This window comes from Rhinolophus hipposideros (assembly GCF_964194185.1).
Source record: "Rhinolophus hipposideros genome assembly, chromosome: 7".
In the NCBI taxonomy this organism is placed as follows: domain Eukaryota; kingdom Metazoa; phylum Chordata; class Mammalia; order Chiroptera; family Rhinolophidae; genus Rhinolophus; species Rhinolophus hipposideros.
In genome coordinates, this window is record NC_138053.1 from 26,264,757 (window position 1) to 26,277,271 (window position 12,515).

A 12,515-nucleotide genomic window follows, 5' to 3' on the forward strand; every position below is an offset into this window, starting at 1 on the left:
GGCAAATGGCTAAACGTCTCTAAGCCCCATTTCTTCACTATGTAAAAGGGATAACTGATCCTAATTTGAAGGATTATTTTAAAGATAATGAGAGAGTGAATATCAGACATGTAACACAATGCATGGCTCCTAATAAGGATTCAATAAATAAAAATGAGTTAAAAAAATAAGGTGTTGTGAATTTTAAATAGGGGTGGAAAAGGCAAAGGCCTTCCAAGAAGCCTAAATCTTATCTCTTCTCCCCCAACAAAGAGTTGCAGAAGTATGTCCTTGGAATGCTGGGGTGCCCACAAAACACAGTGCAAAAACAAGCAACATGGTAATATAAGAACGGTTCTAGGAGGACAGGATTAAGATTTTAAAAGGCATTTTTTACTAGATGCAGAGACAGGAGAAGCAGAAGGAAGAAACACTGTCTGAATACGAGATCAATTACTTAATATTAGTTTTAACACGTGTTCAGTTTTGTGATAAAACAGGTGGTACTCTTAAAAATAGAAGCAAAAGCATTATTTGCAAAAGACTAACTCTTTATACTTATTTAATTTCTTTAGACATAAAAAAGAATCTACAATGTTCTATAGATAAATATCTTCACTATTGCTTAAAAGAATTTTGACAGAAATGCATTGGAAAAATAATAAGAATGTGTATCTTTCTACAACCAGATTTCAAGACTCACACTCTGAATAAAACCCATAATGGCTTGAGTTCATAACCCTTGCAAAATAATGTCTAGGTCAAGTGAGATCTCGTCAAACACAACATACCCCAATTCTGTCTCCAAAAAAACTCCAGTGTTTTATGTGATGCAAAATGTTTCTTAACTGCATAATGAACCCTCTGGATAAGCATGTGAGAAAATCCAGCACGATTCAGAAGATAAGCCATTGTTGGTGAATGTCCAAAAGGATCAATAGCCCAGCCAGACCGAGGTTTCACTCCTGTTGGTAAAAAAAATAAGTGTTATTTTTTTAAATTGACAAATGAAATAAAAGGAAGTCACAACCCATTCAGACCCATCAGAGTTCTATGGTCTCCAGAGTTCTAAGACAAAGGAGCTGACCAGCATTACCTTTAGGAGCACTCCCAACAGGACTCCCTAAAAGGGAAGATTCTGACAAGGCGATGTCCTCCCAGGCAGGGGAAATCACACCAGAGGTTAATCATTTAGAGCTGAAATAAGCATTCTGCCATCTATAGACATTAGAAAGCTACTGCCATCCAATACAGCTAGAGAAACAAACAGAATCAAGACCTTCCTCTTAGATCTGTTGTTTTTTTTCGTTTTTGTTTTTTTTTTTTTTTTCTGGGAGCTGGATAACCCAGCAATTCACTGTTATGTAATAAAGATAAGTAAGCAAACTCATTTCAACCCGTACTCCCTAATTCCAGCATTAAGAAACTTTTAGGCTGCATTTTAGTCCTTAAAATTATTCCAAATCATCTTATTATACAGTGGCTGAACTGGCCAAAATAACTGTACCATATTTCATTAAATCTTTATATATTTTGATGCTGGTGCTTCCTTTCTACCTAGAAGATGTAAATGGAATTTATATACCTGACTTCACCAATATTAACAGCCACCAACTAAAGATATATCTCAATTTCACAGGGGGTAAAATGCAAAAAATAAACAAATGTACAGATTAGAATTGATACGATTATTCATTTGGTATTATATAAGTAGAATCTTTTATTTTTTCAGGATTCTCAAAGAAAGCTTCTACATACAACTTAGAAATCGGCATAAAAAAATATTACTGTGTGCAGTTCTTTTTTTTCAAATACCTGTTTAAGACCTTCCATATATTCCTAAGAGTATGAGAGGCCCCAGGACTACAAAACTGAGTTAATCGTGGTTCTGACTCTAGTTTCAGACACTATCATGCAAATAGATGTAACACAGAGTAACAAAAACAGCAGTGGGAAGAGCTGTATAGAACAATAGTGCAGATGAACACCAAAATGGAAAATCAGCAAAGAAGACCGAGAAGGAAAAGTCAGAACTCTCAGAGGACCAAGAATATGTATTGGAAGTCAAAAAACTGACCACATAAGATTTGTGCATTTCACATACGTAATTTACCTCCAAAAAACATAAATGTGGGAGACTGAAATGTACCCTATGATACTGAATTGAAACAGGAGATACCAATATTAACTTCTGGTTTTTAACACACAGACACACACACACACATTTCCTAGATCAGTGCACTAGGAGGGCCTACTTACAATAACACTTTAGTACCAATGAGCATACCTTAGATCATATCTGGACCTCTAAAGCCTCCTCCTGTGCAACCAGTAGTTCGGTACTATCTTTCCTGTATTGAGTCCTTCCCCGCATGGCCAAATCTGAATCTGCACTGACGTGGTGAGCTGTGTCGCTCCACCCTGGTGACTCCCTGGGACCATAGGCCATCCAACTCCCACAACACCAGAGGCACATTCTCGGACAACAGCCAGCCTGGGGCCTGACTACAGTCTTTCTTGGACAACTCTTGGGATACATGGGCCCGGGGGGGGGGGGGGGGCGCTGACCTTGGTGTGTGCTCTGAGACTTTTACTGAGTAACTCCAGGCTCAGCACTGGAGCCAAACCAGAAGCTACATCAACCTACAACACGACTCACCTCATCCTGATGACTTCCTGAGACCGCACTTCACCCAATTCGTGTATTGCATAAGGCTTTATTGTGGCTGAACCTTAAGGAATCCAGCAGGTGTCAGCAGGCTTTGGAGTGTCCTGGCTTTTTGTGGAGCTACCCCAGGCCCGGCACTGGTGGCAGACATTCTCTGTTCATATCACGCCCTCTCACACACCTCTAAGTCCCGCATAGGAAGTGACTAACCATGGATCACTTTGTAGCTCCTACAGATAATACCCAGCCGGTCAGAGGCAGTGGCTGACCTGGGCCTGGACCAGAGCCTGTCTCAAGAAGCCCCAGAACTAACATACCTGGAAGTCGGTATCAGGACACAGCAGAGCATCACCCAAATTAGACCCACAAACAGCAAACCCAAAAGGTGGTCTCAGCAGTCACCAGAGACTGCTGGGACGAATCCAACTCTGTAAGGTAAGCCCCCTGCAGAGCAGCCTGTAAGCTGTGGATGGGGCCAAACCCCACAGCCAGTCATCCTGAGGCTCAATCCCACCCACTCACGTACCAACAGCAACCAAGGCTCAACTATTACGGGGGGCACACACAATCCAAACAAGGGACACTTAAAGGGAGTGTACAAGGGAGTACTCAGCACCAGGAACCAGGGAGATTGCACCACTGGGCTCCTCAAGGCACTGACTACATAAGGCCACCCAACCAAGACTAAGGGATGTAGCAGAGCTACTTAATACACAGAAACAGAGAGAGGCAGCCAAAATGAGGAAACAAAGAAATATGAAAGAAGAGGAAAAAACTACAGAAGAAGAACTAAACGAAATGGAGGCAAGCAATCTACCAGATGCAGAGTTCAAAACAATGGTTATAAGGATGCTCCATAAACTTAGGGATAGAATAGATGAACTCAGTGAGAACTTCAACAAACATATAGTAAGCATAAAGAAGAATACAGAAACCATAAAAAGAACCAGTCAGAAATAAAGACTACAATAACTGAAATGAAGAACATACTAGAAGGAATCACCAGCAGGCTAGATGAAGCACAGGATCAAATCAGCGATTTGGAACACAAGGTAGCAGAAAACACCTAATCAGAACAGCAAAAATAAAAAGAGAGAGAGAGAGAGAGAGAGAGAGAGAGAGAGAGAGAGAGAGAGAGAGAGAGAGAGAGAATAGTTTAATAAGAGACCTCTGGGACAACATAAAGTATAATATTTGCATCATAGGGGTACCAGAAGGAGAAGAGAGAAAACAAGGGATTGAGAGCCTAGCTGAAGAAATAATAACTGAAAAATTTCTTAACCTGGTGAAGGAAATATACACACAAGTCCAGTAAGTGCAGAGAGTCCCAAATAAGATGAGCTCAAACAGGCCCACACCAAGACACATTATAATTAGAATGGCAAAAGTTAAAGACAAAGACAGAATCTTGAAAGAAGCAAGAGAAAGGCAAGTTAGCAACCTACAAGAGAGTTCCCATAAGGCTGTCACCTGATTTCTCAGCAGAAACTTTGCAGGCAAGAAGGGATTGGCAAGATATATTCAAAGTGATGGAAAGCCAGGATCTACAACCAAGACTACTCTACCCAGCAAGGCTATCATTTAAAATTGGAGGAAAGATAAAGAGCTTCCCAGACAAGGAAAAGCTAAAAGAGTTCATCACCACCAAACCAATAAATGTTACAATAAATGTTAAAGGGACTTTGAAAGATTAAAAAATATGAATAATTAAATGGCAATAACTACAAATCTATAAACAAGAACTTTAAATGTAAAAGAAATCAAAAGATAGGGTAGCTGAATGGATAAGAAAACAATACCCATACATATGCTGTTTACAAGACACCCAACTCAGATTGAAAGACAGACTAAAAGTACAGGGATGGAAAAAGATGTGAGAATGGAAACAAACAAAAATCTGGAGTTGTAATACTTATACCAGACATATTAAGCTTTAAAACAAAGGCTCTAATAAGAGACAAAGAGGGACATTTCATAATATTAAAAGGATCAATCCAACAAGAGGCTATAACCCTTGTAAACATTTATGCACTCAACACAGGAGCACCTAAATATATAAAGCAAGTATTGGCTGCCACAAATGGAGAGATCGATAGTAATACAATCCTTGTAGGGGACTTTAACACCCCATTGACACCAATGTACAGATATTCCAGGCAGAAAATCAAAAGGAAACAGCAGAAAATCTGAACCAATCAATTACTACTAACAAAATCAAATCAGTAATAAAAAAAACTCTTAGCACACAAAAGTACTGGACCTGATGGCTTCACGGGTGAATTTTACCAAACATTCACAGAAGAATTAACACCTATCCTCCAAAAAATTCAAGAGGGAAAACTCACAAGCCCATTTTACTAGGCCACAATTACCCTGATTCCCAAACCAAAGACATGACAAAAAAGAAAATTATAGGCTGATGATCAAGGATGTAAAAGTCCTCAACAAAATACTAGCAAACCGAACTCAGCAATACATTAAAAAGATCCTACACCATGATCAAGTAGGATTTATTCTTGGGAGGCAAGGTTGGTTCAATATCCACAAATCAATTAACGTGATACACCACATAAACAAAATGAAAGATAAAAATCATATGATCGTATCAATAGGTGCAGAAAAAGGGTTTGACAAAATCCAGCATCATTTATGACAAAAACTCTCAGCAAAGTGGGAATAGAGAGAACATAACTCAACATAATACAGAACATATACGACAAACCTTTAGCTAACATCATACTGAATGGGGAAAAGCCAAAAGTGTCCTCCTTAAGATCAGGAACAAGAGAAGGATTCCCATTTTCACATCTTTTATTCAACATAGTACTGGAATTCCTAGCCACAGTAATCAGACAATAAAAAATAAAAGGCATCCAAATGGGAAAGGAAGAAGTAAAACTGTCATTCTTTGCAGATGACATGATACTACATATATAGAACCAAAAAGATTCCACCAAAAAACTATTAGAAATGATAAATTCAGCAAAGTAGCAGGATACAAAATGAATATTCAGAAATCAGTTGCATTTTTATACACCAATAATGAAGTCAGAAAGAGAAATTAAAAAAAAATTCTATTTACAATGGCATCAAACACACACACACACACACACACACACACACACACACACACACACACACAAAAAGAAAACCCTAGGAATAAATTTAACCAAGGAGGTAAAAGACGTACACTCAGAAAACTATAAGATACTGAAGAAAGACACTGAAGAAGCTACAACTAAATGGAAGCATATACCATGCTCATGGATAAGAATTAGCATTATTAAAATGCTTATATTACCCAAAGTGTTCAATAAATTCAATATAATCCCTATCAAAATACCAATGACATTTTTCACAGAACTAGAACAAATAATCTTAAAATTAATATGGAACTCCAATAGACCCCGTATAGACACAGCAATCTTGAGAAAGAAGAATAAAATTGGAGGTATCATGCTACCTGATATCAAACAAGGCTACAGTAATCAAAACAGAATGGTATTGGCATAAAAACAGATACACAGATCAATAAAACAGAATACAGAGCCCAGAAATAAACCCACACGTAACCAAATGGACTAAGTCTCCAAAATAATACGTTGTTGTAAACTATTTATAAAACAAAATTGAGAACACTATTTTCGGCCAAAACTACAATAAGAAGAAACTCCAATTCTCAATTGTGTTCATTATCTAAATGTAAGATCATAAAGCTCAGAAAGAGATACACGGGAGTAAATCTTCATGACCTTAGGTTAGAAAATGGTTTGTTAAATACGACACTAAAAATACAAGTGACAAAAGAAAAAGTCAATTGGATTTCATCAAAATTAAAATTTGTGCATCAAAGCACACCTTCAAGAAACTGAAAAGACAACCCACAGAATTAAAAAATATATATATTTGAAAATCATTATCTGACAAAGAACGTGCATCAAGAATATATAAAGAATTCTTACAAGTCAACAATGGAAAGACAAAGAACCCAATTTTAAAAGTACCGCATGATCTCACTTATATGCGGAATCTAAAGAAAAGAATAAGTTAATGAACTAATCGGAAACAGTTTTGGGGACAAAGAAGAAAAACTGAGGGTTGTTAGATGGGGGTGGGTGGGGATAAAGAGGAAGGTGAGGGGATTAGAAAACAGTAGGTAACCACAAAATGGTCTCAGGGTTTTTGAAAGTTAATTTTGGGAATGTAATCAATATGTTGTAAAGATTTTGTAGGGTATCCGATGGACACGTGTCCCATTTGGGAGACCACCTCAGGGATGCTGTAGATGCCTGATCACAGCACTGTACACAGGAAGCTAAACAATAATGAATGCCAACTATAATTTAATATATATAATATGATGGTTCGGTGCGATGTCGGAGGGATAGTGGATGGGGGGGAGAGGAGGACGGGGGTCCACAGTGTGAGGGATATAAATGATGAACGTCTAAGTATTACCTTGTCTTGTGCACCTGAAACTAATATAAATAAATAAATAAATAAATAAATAAAAGTAGGCAAATGTTTTTGGTTTATATACCACACATCGGTGAAATCATATGGTTCTCTGCTTTTTCTGTCTGACTTATTTCGCTTAGCATCATACTCTCAAGATTCATCCATGTTGTCACAAATGTTCCTATTTCATCTTTTCTTACCGCCGAATAGTATTCCATTGTGTACATATACCACAACTTCTTTATCCATTCATTTATCGAAGGCCATATATGGTATATAAACCAAAAACAACAAAAGAACAAGACAAACAAATGAGAAACAAAAACTCATAGACACAGACAATAATTTAGTGGTTACCAGAGGGTAAGGGGGTGGGGGGTGGGAGATGAAGGTAAGGGGGATCAAATATATGGTGATGGAAGGAGAACTGACTCTGGGTGGTGAACACACAATGGGATTTATAGATGATGTAATACAGAATTGTACACCTGAAATCTATGTAATTTTACTAACAATTGTCACCCCAAATAAATTTTTAAAAAAGTAGGCAAATGACTTGAATTGACATTTCTCCAAGGATGATATACAGATAGCCAATATACACATGAAAAGATGCTTAACATCATTAATCTTAGGAAAATGCAAATGAAAGTCATAATAAAATACCATTTCACACACACTAGTATGGCTAAAATAAAAAGAGACAGTAACAAATGTTGAAGATGTGGAGAAATTAGAAACCTCATACATTGCTGGTCAGAGTGTAAATAGCACATCCATTTTGGAAAACAATTAGGCAGCTTCTCAAAATGCTAAATATAGAGTTATCATATGACCCAGCAATTCCACTTCTAGGAATATACCCCGAAGAAATGAAAACATATGTCCTCACAAAAACTTACACAAATGTATATAGCAGCACTATTCATAATCAAAAGGGGAACAATCCATATGGCCATCAACTGAAGAATGGACAAACAAATGTCTATCCAAACAGAATATTATTCAGCTATCAAAAGTGAAGCTGAATACATGATACATGCTATATCATGGATGAATCTTGAAAACGTCATGCCAAGTGAAAGAAACCTGTCACAAAAGCCATACTGTATGATTCCATTTATGTGAAATGTCCAGAATAGTCAAATCCATATATATATAAAAAGCAGATTAGTGATCGCCTAAGCTTGTCGCAGGGAAGGGAGGAGTCAGAAAGGGCTGTGACTATTAATAAATAAGTGGTTTCTTTTGGGGATGTTGAAAGAGTCCCCAAAATAAACGGTGGTGATGGTTGCACAACTCTGCAAATATACTAAAAACTACTGAACTATATACACTTCAAATGGGTGAATTTTATGATATGTGAAACAATACACTTATAAGAAAAAAATTTATGCTGAGCAAAAGAAGCCAGATCCAAAAGTTACTCCATATAGTATATGAAGCTCTTAAATAGGCAAAAATAATTTCCAGTGATAGAAATGGGAAAGCAGTTGGCTGCAGGGGCACAGTTGAGGAAAATAAGGAATTTTGTGGAGTGATGAAAATGGGGGTTAAATGGGTACATACATTTTTCAGAACTGAAACTCTACAGTTAAGATTCATATGTTGCACTGCATATAAATTATATATCAATAAAAACTAAACATAAAAGTAAAAAAAGCACAGATACCAAGGTTCATAAAGTGAATATTCTTAGCTTAGAATATTTTCGGCTTAGAGAAGTGGCCCTGTGCAGGAAGTCCCCAAGTCCACGCCCCTGGTTAGTGATTTGTTAAGAAAGTTCACAGGACTTGGCATACAGTTTTACTCCCAGCTATGATTTATTACTGTGGAAGGCTACACAGCCAAGTCAGCAAAGGGAACAGGCACATAGGGCACAATCCACAGGAAACCAAGAATAAGATTTTAAGTGTCCTATCCCTGTGGACTCATACAGGACACATTTAATTCCTCCAGCACCAAATTGTGACAACATATGAAATGCTGTCAACCAAGGAAGCTCTTGAGAGACAGTGTCCAAGGTTTTCATCAGGGGCTGATCATGTAGGCAACCCCATCTGCCTAGCACATATTGAGATTCTAGACTCCCAGAAGGAAAACAATAATTTAGCATAAACTACGCTTTTTCTACAAACAATTTAAACACCGCAAGTCACTTTTAGCATTTAGGGAAATCCAAGTCCCAGACACCAGCCAAGGGCCAAACTTGCAGGCAAGACTTTTCTAAATATAGCAGTTTCAGACCTATGTTACCTCTTTTCTGCTCAGATATGATATCTGTAACTTACTCTAATAATAACAACAATCTCAACAACATTCAAAGAGAGAAAGAAAAGCAAGTATGTAGAAATTTTAATAATTGGTGAATGTGGTTGAGGGGTTTATGGAAGTTCTTTATAGTATTCTTTCAACTTTTCTTTAAGTTTGAAACTATTCCAAAAGAAAAAGAAAAAATGAATGGGAACGGCAGGAATTTTATCTCTAATGTAGAAAAAATATTTAAATAATAAAATATCTAGAATGAACGTCAATTAAAAGCAACATGGTTCTTACAACACAGAACTACAAAATTGAACTGAGATACAAAATATTTCAAAGGAATTACATACCATGTTACAGAATTCAAATATTAGATATCACAAAGAATTCCATCAGCCGAAGCCTCATGTTGCCATGAATTGTAGAGAACATCTGATTTTACCAGTGCAATGATAACAGATCGCTCCCTCACCACGGAGGGCCCCTCCTCCATTCACGTGGCTCAGGCGAGGCTGACTCTGCCCTCCACAGACCCTTCTTCCCCATGATCATTTCCACCGAACTGACTAGGCCTCTGTGATTTCCGCTCCTATACCTCTGGCCACAGTAACTGGCTCAGAAATAAGCACCTGACCCAAACTGGGCCAATTAGGTAAGGTATTAAAGGCAAACTCCTCCTGGTTGTTAGACTAGGAAGATGAGAGTCCTAATTGCCTACGGCCACCTTACTCACCATGTGAAGAGGTTCAGGGGAAGATTAAAGCCAGGCAAAAACAAGCAGAGACAGAAGAGACAGCGCCCAGACAACGTACTCTGAATCCCCTGAATCCAACCTTACCTAAAACTACTTTACATCTGGAATTCTCAATGACCAAAACTAATACCTTTCTTTCTTGCTTTCTTTTTATCCCCCTTAAGCTAGTAAATTAAGTTTCTGCCTCTTATAACCAAGAGTTTTAATTTATATAATTAAAATCCCAGTGGGATTTTAGGAAAAAAATTCCAATTAATAAAAATAACAGGTAAAATTAATAGATAAAATAATGGATTAAACAAGGTATATGACCATAAAAGGGCCCTGTTGTATTTATGTAACTCAGTTTATGATCAAAGAACTTCATTAATCATAAATTAATGAAGGATAAATTATTCAAAAATTATTAGTATTGGGAAAATTATTTAAAAAAATAAAAGAGCATTCCCTTCACATTCCCCAAAATTAACCGCCCAAAGTAGTCCACATGAAGAGGAAAGACATCAATACATACCTAGATTTTTTTCCAGCCACTGATGTCCTTCAATGAGTTGGTCAATTAAGGCAAAGTAATGTGCAGTAGCTTCATCAGGCATAACCCAGCCACCTGTCACAACTTCAAACTGACCATTTTCTAGTAAACTAGGGAGAAAATAGAGAGTCTACATTAATAGATAAGAAAAGATCAAATTAGAAACAGCATAAACATTAGGGACAACCGTTAAATATAACCAATATTTATTACACTAGTTGTTAAAACATTTTTTTTAAACCAGTGAATGAATGTCCACTTTAGGACTCTGGTGACAAAACACCCTTAATAAACTGTCTGAGATGACCCCTCCTCCTTAGGCAAAGTCATGCAGGTCAGTTTGGAAGTTTCTTTTCATAAAGATATAATATCATACACAACCTCAAAGATTCCTGATGGCTGGCGACACATCAAATTTATTTCTAAATCTTGCAGAGCGCCTAACAAAGTACTTTACAAAATGTATACGCTTGATGAGTGTTTACTAGATGACTGTCATTTTAAGCGTGATATTTGTTTCAATACCTTTATATTGAAAAATCAATATTTATTTTAGTCCTTCTGACACTGGTAAGTTAATCATTCAAACCACACAAAAGTAACAGCAATAAAGGTACAGGTGGTAAATGTCACATGCCTCTGGGAATACAGAAAACATTAAAAAGCACTTTGCTCTAGATACAGTTAAACTGTAGGCTATATAGTTTATTTTTCATTATTGAGTGGAAAGCTCTAACATTATCATTATCTGTCCATTAGGCAATCCTTTGCCATAATTCCATACAAGTTAACTGGACCTCTAGCCCTAGAAAAATTGAATTGCTATAAGAAGACATCTTCCTCTGTAAAGGAAAAAAAATATATCAAAGTTAAAAATTTGAAGTACCTGAAGGAAACATTTTAAGTGCCACAGACTTGTCAGTTTACAATACAATGGTTTGGAAAACGGAGTAAAATTTCAGAAAGAAAAGGGGCTTTAATAAGGATACACATCACTGGATACCTACCGCTAACAGCCAAGTACCAAGCCAAATTTAATTGAGGCTGACCAGAACCTTTAAAGATAGATAAATATTTCCCTACAAAGCCTGTAACAGAAGCCACAGCTCTAACAAAACATCTGACTTACTCAAACATATGCATGATCACATAACCAGTGACAGAGTAGATAATGGACACAATTTCTAAAAATGAATGAATGAATAATTCCTTGTATAAAATTTTTAAAACGTTAATTAAATCTGTACTGCCATGGGAATCACCAATTAATGTAATTTCACACGGAGAATATGACGGCTCATTATAATGTTTAAAGAAACCCAAATACCCAGTCAAACCTCAGATTCTTACAGGCCCAAATCAAGAACTTATAATAAAGAAGCTGGAAATTTCTAAAAATCGCAGTTCTTTAATAGCACAACTAAATCCAAGACTATTTTGTCCTGCTCTTACTGCCAATGGAACTTTGCTCCTGTTTGGTTCTTTTTTTTTTTATCTTGCTAGTGACTGCCTGATTTAACTGCACTCTGGAGACCATGGACCAACCCCCCCGCCCCCCTTTTATGCCTTATGGCCAATACTAGGAAGCCTGAGATGTTAGGACAGATTTGGGATTTAATCTCTGGCCATCAAATACAGAAACTTGATTTCCTTATCTCAATATCCCAATATACAGAGCTCTTGGAAAGTTTCAGAAATACATTGGTCAAAACAAATTCGCTGCAGCTTTTAAATAGAAAATAGAAACTACAGAGTAAGAAATCTGAAAATTAAAATAAAAGGCACACCAATTATGGCATTTTTCATCTCCATCAGTTTTATTTTGCTACATAATCCCAGTCCCATAGGCAAGAATGGGCTCC

General features: G+C 37.0%; 1 protein-coding gene across 2 annotated transcripts in view; it reads right to left on the bottom strand.

Annotated features, from left to right (window-relative positions):
- The window catches only part of MAN2A1 (mannosidase alpha class 2A member 1), a 166,153-nt gene that overhangs the window by 98,779 nt on the left and 54,859 nt on the right, over nucleotides 1–12,515 (bottom strand). For both annotated transcript variants that reach the window (XM_081054556.1, XM_081054557.1), the window contains exons 5-6: nucleotides 10,636–10,763; nucleotides 771–944 (exon numbers count right to left, since the gene is read on the bottom strand). In XM_081054556.1, the coding sequence (XP_080910682.1) occupies nucleotides 771–944; nucleotides 10,636–10,763 (302 nt within the window). The remainder of the gene's footprint in view (nucleotides 1–770; nucleotides 945–10,635; nucleotides 10,764–12,515) is intronic.